The 12,143-nt window shown below is 44.0% G+C and overlaps 1 protein-coding gene across 1 annotated transcript in view; it reads left to right on the forward strand.

Annotated features, from left to right (window-relative positions):
- adarb2 (adenosine deaminase RNA specific B2 (inactive)) overlaps positions 1 to 12,143 on the forward strand; it is a 290,068-nt gene that overhangs the window by 235,513 nt on the left and 42,412 nt on the right. The window contains exon 4 of the mRNA XM_015954895.3: positions 9,826 to 9,940. Coding sequence (XP_015810381.3) covers positions 9,826 to 9,940 — 115 coding nt within the window. The remainder of the gene's footprint in view (positions 1 to 9,825; positions 9,941 to 12,143) is intronic.

A 12,143-nucleotide genomic window follows, 5' to 3' on the forward strand; every position in this document is an offset into this window, starting at 1 on the left:
GAGCTTGCAACAGGTTTATTTTCCAGCTTGTCATTAGGTTCTTTGTGGTTAAAAAGTTTCGAGTGGCCGGCTCGCAACTCTAGAACGTTTGAACTGAGTTAAGGGTGACTTGGGAGTTAGTTTTATAATTCTGATGTTTTGATTTATGGTCGAATCAGAATATGACACAAAATAAACACCGCACAGACTACGCCACGCGTCAGAAAGGAAAGCTCTGATTGGAGAGACAAAGGAATGTGTCATGTGATTTAACATTACATGTGATCAGTCTAGTGTGTTGTTTAAAAGTTATATTACTTATTAAAATACTATCATAGGATTATAATATCAAGTAATTAATATTCTTATTTCACAGATTGATTTAACATTGAGCTTTACATGATTATTTGGACTAACACAGGTATTTGATTATTATTTAATATAAGAGAGTTCTGATCCTCTTTCTTCTCTTGAGCTGTAGGGGGAGGCAAATAGCTAGTTAAACAGTTTAGATGCAGAGGCATCAAAAGGCCTTGAGCAAAATCTCAAGGAGATAAGTTCTTCCTGAGGAGAAAGGAAAACAGTCCCTTCATGATGCTACATAAAACATCAACGTTCATCAAAGTCAATGGTAGAGTCGATTGCTGTTATCCAATCTGAGGTGAGATAGGAACAACAGATTGAAGAACAGTAAAATACATATATTAAGTCTACTTTTAATTTACATAACTCCAGTATATTTTTATTAAATATAATTAGTAGCATGAGAAATAGCTCAAATTTAGTGCAGATTTACTGAAACTAGGGTTTATTTAGGAACAGCATAATTTAGACATAGTTTATTCTCTATCTTTGGAATAATGCACTAAAATTAAATAACCCACTAAACAAAGTCTTAAAAACAAGATGTCATATTAATATTATTAGATGTACATTTAAATCATAACCTTTGTTAACTCAGATGAATACATTCTTCTCATCGCTTTTGTCTTGCTGTTAAACAGCTTTATGTCAGTTAGGGGCTGTCTAGTTGAAACAGGGTCAAAGGTCACGTCTGCTCTGCCTCAGTGCCTCCTCCTGAAACGCCGCTACAGCAGCTCTCACCTATCACAGCTGCTGCCACTAAATAACTCCTGCCGCTTGTTCCCCCCCCTCCCGGAGGAGTTGCTAAGTAAATTGGTCAGAACTAATACAGGAGAGACGCCAGGTGGGGCGAGAGCCACAAATTGCCACAGCAGCAGTTTGAGGCGAGGCATCTTCAGAGAGGAGCACGGATCGGTTACCTGAGAGAGATGCTGAGGAACAAAATTTCCAGATGCATCTATGGAGGAGCGCTGCCGCCCTCCTTGCCCAGCCAAGAGGAAACCAAGCGGCCGGTTCTCCTCTCAGGTCACTCGAATGGTCCGTCTGGCTGAGGAGTCAGATCCTTGCTCCCATTTTTCTGCAACATTAGGCTCACACCAAGGGTAGCACTCGACTCCTACTGAGGAGAGAGGGTGTGCGGGTGGGGGGTGGAGGGCTGTGGAGAAACACAGCTGTAAACGGCAGCCTGTTTTTTATCTGAGTCAGGTGAGTGTATTGTTTTCTCACTCTGACTCTCATGATGAGAAAATTATAGTCCCTGGTGACTCCTTGTTTCTGCTCCCTGTCACACACCGGCACAGGGAGGGGGAGGAACGGGAGGAAGAAAGGGAGGAGAACTGTATTTGAGTTGAAAAGAGAGACTTTAAGAGATGGAGAGGGAGGAGGGAGGTGAGAAGACAGAAGGAGGAGGGAGGGACAAACAGCCAGGCTCTTTGCCAAGGCCTGTTCTACCTTTGCTCTCCAGGCCTCACAGAGCTGCCACCTTCTCTCTTCGCCAAATGAAAAGGCCTTTAGAAGGGATGGAGGAGCTGACTCTGGGTTCACACTGTCACCGACACCAGCTGACTCTGCCAAGTCAGGCCAGGTCGTCTCAAATTGATTTGATGTCACTTTCAGGTCCAGGAAACGCTGTCATTTAGTCTTTTCCCTTTTCTGTCAGTGATGCTGCTGCACAGAACCCTTGAAGCTGTGTGAATAAAAGTATGATTTCCTCTGAGCAGCAAAGGTCAGCAGAACATCTTTTAAAGTTGTCGGTTTTCATTAAAGCTGCAGCTTACTGGTTATCCTGCATCACCAGAACGCGACTCCCCTCCTGCAACAGTAATAAGAGACAAGAACCTTCTGTTCATTCATATTCTGACCTTTAGACTTCTGCTTTGCATGAAAATTGCATGCATCTGATCTGGATGGTCCAACAAAGCAGCATAAAGATCAACCGAACCACTTAAAAGGATCTTTCTGTTGACCTTATTTCACCTCCCAGTATGATGCATTTACTGGTCCACGCTCAGTGCCTCCCCAGCCGTCAGCGTAGCTCCTCATCAGGATGTATGCGGTCCTCCTCACACTGCTGAGGGCTTCTCCCGATCTTCAGGAAATCATGAATAAGAGCAAAACCTGCCTTCATTCTGGAGCAAGAGTTTCCTCCTCTTTTACTTTTATGTTTCAAACAAGAATTAGTGATTTTAAAGACTATGCCCTTCTAAAGCTGGGAGTTTTCTGATGCAGGAGCTCCACACAGAGCGTTGTTAGCTGGGACAGAGCTCTGATGGCGATTCTGCTGCCATCCCTCACCTAAACTGGACTGGAGTCAGTTACAGCACTCGTTTCTATCCCTCCACAGTAAAGCTGTGACTAGACGTTCTAGTCCGTGTTCCTGGTGATGGATGCAGATCCAACACCCTGTTGGCTCTGCCCCAGACCTACCTTCCTCTTGTTTTAGTGCCAGCTGCGTGTTGTAAAGACGACCGCCTTCATCTCAGATGTAATCCGCCACATGAGCGTTGTGCTGAAGTCATCCATCTTGTTGACTTTTCGCCGCCCTTTTTGTACAAGAAAAGCTTCAGGCTGACACCAGAGTCAGTGCAGCAATATGTGCTTATGCATACATACTCATGGACCCGCATGCCGCCCACCACACCACAAGCTGTGAGCACCTCAGCCGCCAGTTCTCACTGTGAGTATTTCACAGCTCTGATGAGGGTTATAATGTGCAATATGTTCACTAATTCACTCGCTCGCTTCGTCTTCTTTCGCCCCTAATCTCTCTGCTCCTCCCTCGCTCTGCACGTCTGTCGCAGTGGCATCTGTTGATGTCCTCTTAGCTACAGTCCAGCAGGCCCACTCCCATGCCCCTCTGTTGCCATCTCCCGGTGATGCATTTATGTTTTACAGTTGGAGCCAGCTCAGAGACTAAACCCTTCATTATGAATGGAACGGAGAGCAGAGAAGCTTGGAGGGGACAAGTGCAGGCTTTGGCAACTTCTTCTTTTTGTGTGTGGATAACTATTGCGACGAGAAGACATTTTCATCCAATAAATCAGTCTGTAGTTTGAAGATTTGGAGTTTGAGGATTGAATCACAGCAGAAAGATGCGTTCTTGTAGTGAAAAGTAGGTTTTCAGAGAGTGTCCAAGCTCCAGATGGCCCAGGAAATGAGATGAGAAGCACGTTCTTTCGCTCTAGATCAGTGGTCCCCAACCTTCTTTGCACCAGGGACCGGTTTCGCATCAGGCAATATTTTCACGGACCGGTCTTTAACATGTAGCAGATAAATACAAATTAATATCATATGACCAGCTTAAACACTGTGTTTTTTTTAAATGTAACAATAAATGTGAACCCGAATGTGCACTTGTAACCTCATCAGCATGAACACACACTACCATCTACTTAACGGTTATGTCGGTTAAGTTTTAACCAGTTAAGTTACGTTAAGTCTTAACCAACATTGCATTTCCACTCTCCCTAATGGCCTTGGTTTAAATGCTTGTTTTTTACTCATTTTGCTAGCATAAGGGTGTGTTGTATTTTGAGCGGTACCTTACAACATGACCAGTGCAAGCTTCTACACATGCGTCAAGAGTGAGAGGGAGGTGGGTGTAATGAAGTGAATCCTGTCGTTTTTCAAAATAAAATTCACTGTGTAATTTTTTTTTTGTGTGCGAAAACACGGTGCGGCCCGGTATCAAATGACCCAAGGACCGGTACCGGTCCGTGGCCCGGGGATTGAGGACCTCTGCTCTAGATGGACAGGAAACAGTCGGCGTGCTCGGAAGTACGTGACTCACGTTGATATCGGTCATTCAGTTCCACATCAGAGCCTGCTGAAAACAACAAAATGGTGTTTATAGATTTTTAAAGACACCATCAGTGTGTGCAGGTGAGTGGGCGGGGCTTTCAGCTCCACGTGCAGAGCTCACACTAACCACGGCTAACTAAGAAAACATGGCTGTGTCTGTAAACATCTATAATCAGGAAACCATCCATCCTTTATTCAGCCAATTAAAACCAGCGTTTTGTCATCCCCTCCAGTTCAAAGTTCAACAGCTGCTTGATCTTTAGCAGCCATCGTCGATCATGACGCTTTTTTATCTGTTACAAATAAACATTTTTGACTCTGGGCGAGCTGAAGCATTGAGCAGGCCCAGATCAGGCTAATCAAAAGAGCCGTCTGTGATTTAGCTGTTGGGTGCATGAAATTCTCAGTCTCATGTACAATAACTTGTAACAGCAAATATGCTAATTAATTCAGGCCGTCTGTGTTAATACATGCCAAGGGCTACATTTCGTGTTTTTGTTGTTTTTGCAGTGAGTCTCAAGACAGAGAATCAGGCTATTAACAACAACAAAGCATAATTTATCTTTAAAGATTACTCATCTTTCTTCTGTCAACTTCACTTTGAAAAAGATGTGGCTATTAAACTACATTTGCAGCTGCCACAGATCTTTTAGCACACACTAATTAGTTGTTTTTATTTAAAACCCAGACACACACAGCAGGCTTTATGTCGGTCCGTGTTTCTCCTCTAGGTACCCGCCACCCCCCTTCTGTCTTTGAATGGATCCTAATGAATGTTTCAGAGATGTTTAATCTCGTATCATCATACAACAGCAGCCTCTCAGTGCTGATGCATGTGGAGAAAAATGATCATTGCAGATTTTTAGGTTTAAATTGAGATAGCACCAGACTGTTATGTTTTTCTTTGGAGACTAAGATGTTGCATCATAATTTAAGTCTCTGCTTTTCTGTGATAATGAATGAATTAGCTCATTTCCTCACTAGTGGGTACCAGCTGCAGCCCAGTGAGAACCTGGCTTCAGTTAGGAGAGCCGAGGATCAACGCCAGTCCATTTAGGAAGGACCCTAAAACGTTAGAAAAGACATTCCTTTCAATTTCAGTTTCAATATGTTAAAAACCAACATCAGGGTATTAGCCAGAATCTGGGATTTTACTCTTAATTGGAGACAAGTAAACTATTCAATACAAATCAGTCTGTTTATAAAGCGCCAAATCACGATAAGAGTCGTTTCAAGGCGCTTCACAAAATAAACTGTGGGCTGCATGGTGGTGCAGTTGGTAGCACTGTTGCCTCGCAGCAAATGGTAAATGGCCTGTATTTGATATAGCACCTTCTAGAGTCCTGGAACCCCCCAAGGTGCTTTACAACACAATCAGTCATGCACCCGTTCACACACACATTCCCACGCTGGTGATGATGAGCTACGATGTAGCCACAGCTGCCCTGGGGCGCACTGACAGAGGCGAGGCTGCCAAGCACAGGCGCCACCGGTCCCTCCGACCACCACCAGCAGTCGAGGTGGGTTAAGTGTCTTGCCCAAAGACTCGACGACAGCGGCAGACTGAGCGGAATAAGCAAGCATGTAGTGACAGTGGAGAGGCAAACTCCCTTTTAACAGGAAGAAACCTCCAGACTATTAAACTAACAAATGAAGGTAGAAGAAACACATTTCCATATCACTATTATTCACAATAAAGCTGTAGTAACCTGTATGTTATGAGCAGTCCAACAGAAATACGAACAGTATTTAACCTGATTGTAATATTAGCTAATTATAGTTTCTATGAGAATTGGTCACCTGATTTGTAAAGCACCTTCTTAAGCCTGGGGCACCCCGGAGACAGATGCGCCGCTGTTTTGAGTAGTCAAGTGGTAGAGGTGTGGACTCGAGTCACATGACTTGGACTTGAGTCATTATTTTAATAACTCCTGACTCGACTTGATAAAATCTATAAAGACTTATGACTTGACTCGGACTTGAACACCAATGACTTGCGACTTGAATCGACTTGCATCTGTTGACTTGATGATAACTTGAGTATATTTTATATTTTAGCACAAAAGTGGCACGACATGGATACAAATCATGAATCATTCTTTGTTCTGGGTGTGATCTGGTACCGCTAACTGCAGCAGCTCTTTGTTTATAATCAGTTGCACTTTCTGCTTGTTTGAGCAAATAAATGAAGCTTTAAGAAGCTTTATTCCTGGAATTTATTTATTATCATTGTCCTTAAATTGAAGTTTGACTGATGACTTGATCATGACTTGAAATTTCAGAGTTAATGACTTGGACTTGATACGGACTTCCACATCATTGACTTTGGACTTGACTTGGACTTGGTTGTCTTTGACTTGGACTTGACTCGAGACTTGACTGAAAATACTTGTGACTTCCAAAGCAGTGACTTGGTCACACCTCTGTCATGTGGTCATACAGGACTCAATGCCTCTCTGAAAGCTTCCGGGAAAGTCGTGCGATAGTCACAACATCCCTCTTTTGTTTTTACATGATCGGACTTGCTGTTGTGTTTTGAGAGACTCTAACTCATTAACACTAGAAGTCCCAGAGAAGGGTCATTTAACATTTCTACCTTTGGAACCCAGAGATGGGTCGAGTGACCCGAAGGATTTTAGCTAACACTGTATAATGAGTTGTGAACTGCCACTTTTGTTTTGTAAATAAGGTTTTCCAGGTCCAGCTGTGAGCAAAGACCAGAAGCGTTTGTGCCCAAGTCAAGAGGACTTAAATTTCAGCATGAGAAATATACAAAAGAACAACTGTTATTAGTTTCCATGCTTTTTATTTTTGTCATAAAAATGATCCAAAAAGTACAAGGAATAAATCAATTTCACACATATTTACACTAAGCTGCAGTGGGGTGCTGCATGTGGGTGTGTGTGTGTGTGTGTGTGTGTGTGTGTGTGCGCGTGCGTGCATGCGTTTGAGTGAGTGAGTGAGTGCATCAGTCTGCACTGTCGGAACATACCTGGCACTGCCAGGGTATGACTCTGGTACATTTGCCACATGCATATTTGTAGCAGTCAACACATCTCAAAGTTGCACAATTGTTTGTGCAACGATGGTTGACCTGACACTTTGCCCTTTTGCCAGGGCTGGGTGTGGAAGGTTTTAGCTGAAGCAGTTTCTCCTTGCGTGCCTTCTTCTCACTCACATGACCGTCACCCAACTCATTTGCAAGCTCAACCAGGAAGTTCACCCGTCTCTCCTGCACCTCAATGCATGCCTGATAAAGCACATGTGCATTCAGTGCTGCCATGTCAATCATGTTGTAGAACACGGCGACTGGCCATCTCTGTGTTCCTGCACGCACGCTGTACTCCCGCACCATTTGGTCCATCACATCCACAATGGCCTCAGCTATTGGCTCTCCTGCTGTGGCGTAAGGTTCTATTGGAGTAATATGGAGACATGTCCCCACTTGTTTTTTACACCACACAGTGCCATATTTTGAGGTCTCTGTCAGCTCACTCCAAACCGAGCTCTCTTTTTTGATAGAGTCGTCTCCTCATCTGCAAGATAAACAATTTTAAATTAACTTTTTGTTTGGTTCTAAATAAAAAGAGATAGGCAGGAAATGAAAATAGGTAGTTTGAGAAGTCTAACCTGAAGACAGCTCAGAGTCCGAATCTGGTTGTCTTCTCCATCTGAGTCACAAGGGTTGGCCTTGCTCACGATCAGTTCCAATGCCTGTTGAGTGGTTAGCCTCCTTTGCATTTTGTTTCTTGTCAACAAAATAGGTGAAGCAGTCACCTATTTATCCTCCACAGCACTAAAGACTGCATGCAAATTTCTGTAGCTGTTGCTCAGGATGGCCCTGCAAAAAATGCAGCTGGGGGATGGGCAGACACTCTCAGGAGCAGCTTACACTCAGTCATTTTGAACCAACTTATCCCCAACTTTTGAACAAGTTTAAGTTGATTTACAGGTTTTTTTTTTTTCAATTAGTTTGGCTCATTTCTCGAAACTGAGATGACATTCTCAAAATTCAAGGTGTATTTGGCAAAATCCTCCATATGGTTTAGCGAAGCACCATGGAACAGCAGCAAAATGCCATATCTCTACCAAAACAGTGAAAACTTCTCTCATGTTTTCATGTCTCATGTTTCTAGTCCCCTCACATTTGGCAAAATGACCTGGATAATGCGGCACAACATCATGTGACTTTTGTGTGAATTCATCTCTCCTCCCCCCTGCTGATTCCTCTGGCAAGGGCCACATTTACAAATGAAGGGATGCTAATTGGAGCTATCAGAGTCATCCGTGTGGACTAAGGGTCTTTTGACCCTGCTTCAGGACTTCAGGGGGGATGTTGAAATTCTTGGGACTTCTAGTGTTAAAAATAGGTAAGTAGTCTATTTATTGGAATATTTTAAGGCCAATAGTACTTTAAAGTTATCAATGCTGCAGTTGGGTTTGTGGCGTAAAGCCGCTCTGCGTTGCAATGTCTGTTGTAAAGTACTACGAAATGTTAAAAACAGTTCTTTGAATAGAACTGGAATCCAGCTTCAGCGGCACAATGCTTCAGGGACACGGCACGGTGCTCCCCATGTAGCCACTCTCATTAACTATAATGGCTTCTATTTAAAATGACGGCACGACGCGGCGTGGCACGTCTGTCTCTGGTGTGCTCTAGCCCCCCGAGGCGCTTCACAACATAAACAGTCATCCACCCACTCTCACACACATTCACACGCTGGTGATGATGAGCTACGATGTAGCTACAGCTGCCCTGGGGCAAACACTGGTGCCACCGGTCCCTCTGACCACCACCATCACACAAGGTGGGTTTGGTGTCTTGCCCAAGGACACAACAGCGGCATTCTCTGGCAGGGGCCGGGATTGAACCAATTATTGGACAACCCGCTCTACCTTCTGAGATACTGCTGCCTCTCTAGATGGGCTTTGCTATGCTATAAGTTTACTCATTTAAAAGACATATTGTGACGAATCTGTTCTGCAGTGAAAATAAATGTTTTTTGCCACATTTTATCAATTTCAATTTAATTTGCTCATAATTAATTAACGTTGTGGGTTTTCTCACAGCAATCTGTGATTACAGCATCCTTGACACACACACACACACACACACACACACACACACACACACACACACACACACACACACACACACACACACACACACACACAAATAGAAATTAAAATAAAGAAAATCTCACTACAAAACTTCTTATAAGTTGGCAGCCATGTGTTGCTGTTAGCCAATCAAAGGCAAGATGTCTAAGTATCAGGAAATAAGACTCCAAATCCTGCAGTACTGTGGGGTTAGGATGGGCACTCCTGTTTTAGGAACTAGGTTACTTCTAGTACCTGAAACAGGAGCGTCAGAGCTTTTATCCACAAAGATCGACTCACAAGGCATTCATTTATACTAGAAACCACTTCTGATGTGTTGAAAAAAACGAGTGAGTGTGGTCTTTAAACCCAAGCACATATATGTATTGTTTATGTTTAGAGTTGGGATCACTAATTTCATTTAGAAAACACCGAGTCTCACCTAGACAAGGTGATGTTTAGAGAAAAGCTAATCTGGTGCCCGTAAGTCTCATTTCACCTGAACAAATCCAGGAGGTGGAAGGTTACCCAGCAGGGTCCACAGTGTTCAGTAGTAAATAAGGAAGTGGTTCTGTTTTCCAGGACTTTGCCGATTCGGTATTCCAGCTGGTGAAGGAGAAGTACCGGTTGCTGGTGGGCAGCTGCAGTCTGGCCCACGCTCGACACAAATCCCTAGCAGGCATCGTAATGACCCGAGGTATGGCAACTTTCATTGACTTTCATATATGACTTTGAATTATTGAGGTGGTGCAATATAGTAAGGGTGTGTGTGTGAGTGTGTGTGTGTGTGTGTGTGTGTGTGTGTGTGTGTGCATGCGTGCGTGCGTGCATGCGTGCGTGTGTGTGTGTGTGTGTGTGTTGGTGAGAGGAGACAGAGAACAACAGTAGCAAAAAAATTCTGGAATGAGAGAAAAATGATGAAGTGAGCGTGGGAAGACAGACTGACTTTCCCTGGTGCTGGAGAGAGAGAGAGAGAGATGAATTATTGACTCTTGGGAGTCTCAGAGGAGTGAGAATGAGACGTGGTAGCGAGTATCAGCCATCCGGCTGCATGCTGGACTCGTAGCGCTCAGGCAGTCTTGACAGGAGTTCCACATGCCAGAGTGGGAATCTTAACTAGATCAGCTTAATCTGAAACCTGACTGAGCAGCACACTAGAGAGATGGTGAGGAGGAGGAAGCTTCACACTTCTGCTCTCCTCCAGCATGAAACAATCAGACGAACATTTATCTTCTCATACGTTTGTCTTCCACGCGGTGTCAGATTAAATCTGGGTCTCATGCTGCACTCTGCATCACCTAAAGCATGAATTTATAAACGTACGCAGGAATCTCCTACAGAGGCTCCACATCCATCATGCATGTAGTTCTCAAACGCACAAAGCATCACCAGAGCTCTCGTGTGTCTCTGTTCAAAACGTTTTTCCTGAAAAGTCGGATCAATCCCAACCAAAACCAGGTCATAATCCTTTAAGTTGCGTTACAGGTTTATGTTTATTTAATACTCAACGGTGCTTGAATGTTTAAAACCAGGAATGCTGCAGGTCCTCTTTGAGTAGAAACACAAACAGAAGAACTTTTCTGCTTTCACTGTTTGCTGGCGATTGCTCAGAAAAGTCAGAGGGATGTTGGAGAAAAGTTTTCTAGATGCATGTTTTATTTACACTGTGTTGATGCAATGTTGGTCCAAATAAATAAGGGTGAATTACACATCATCCATTTGGTAACGTCAGGGTCTACAGCTTGTTTCATCTAGAAAGGTGAGTTAGCAGCAAAAACAACAACCCTGAGCACCAGGATTGTTAGTTACAGATGAAATAAGAATACTGCCTAAGTGTCTAAACAGGTGGAGGAGCGGGATAAAGCTTGGTTCTGTCACAAGAAAGAGAGAAGTTTACGTGTAAAAGAGACCACCACGTGTGAGCAGAGACTCGTTTGTTTGACCAAGTTCCTTTGATCTATTTAAGGTGTCAAAACTCAACAATTGTTTTGATTCAAGCAGCATTTGGACAGTTTTCATGTGTTTTATGCACAAGCTGTTGGACCAAAAACAGACTGAGGCTGTTCTGTTTAGTCTGAAATAGGCAGGGAGGTGTCAACAGGGATGATTTCTCCTCTAGCACCCTATGAGAAGGAAGGGATCCGGTCTGGGGGTGAAGCTGTTTTTGGAGCTCAGACTGGACAGCCAGATGAACGGGACTGTGAGATCTTGTTTTCTCCATCTCAGGTGAATAGATAGGATTAAGCCGTTTCTCTCACACACACGCATCTAGTAATGGTGATTCACACCATCATCACCTCCAGGTTGGACTACTGCAATTTGCTTTATTCCAGGTTGTCCAGCCACGTGACTGACTGGTAAGAGCACACAACGCCGGTCCTGGCAGCCCTGCACTGGCTTCTGGTCCCTTATCATGTTACTTTTAAAATCCACCTCATCGTTTTCAGGTGTGTGGCTCCCTGTTCCCTGGCAGGTCTTATCCACCCGTACACCCCAGGTTAGCTGAACAGGGCCTGCTGGTAGTGCCTAGAGTATAGGCTGAAGTCATGAGGGATTCGTATCTTCTCGGTCCTGGCACCGGGGCTCTTGAATGACCTACCAGCAGACATGAAACAGGCTTCTTTGCTCAGCAGATTTAATGGGGAACTAGGCAGTTTGGGCTTGCTTTCACCATCCCCTAGTGTCCATTTATAGAACCTAAAGCAAAACGTATCTCCTCGCTGTGCGTTCGTCTTTTTCACACCTTTATCTAACAGCTGAAGTGTCTCCCCAGCCTTCCTTAGTGTCTACAGGAGCGGTTCATCAGTAAATTAAACAAATCAGCTGCGTACCTGATGTAAAACATGCAGAAAATGTGCTGGAAGCAGACTGCAGCACCAGGAATGTCAGCTTCATTTTTC

The sequence above is a fragment of the Nothobranchius furzeri genome, chromosome 7, assembly GCF_043380555.1.
Source record: "Nothobranchius furzeri strain GRZ-AD chromosome 7, NfurGRZ-RIMD1, whole genome shotgun sequence".
Taxonomy (NCBI): Eukaryota; Metazoa; Chordata; class Actinopteri; order Cyprinodontiformes; family Nothobranchiidae; genus Nothobranchius; species Nothobranchius furzeri.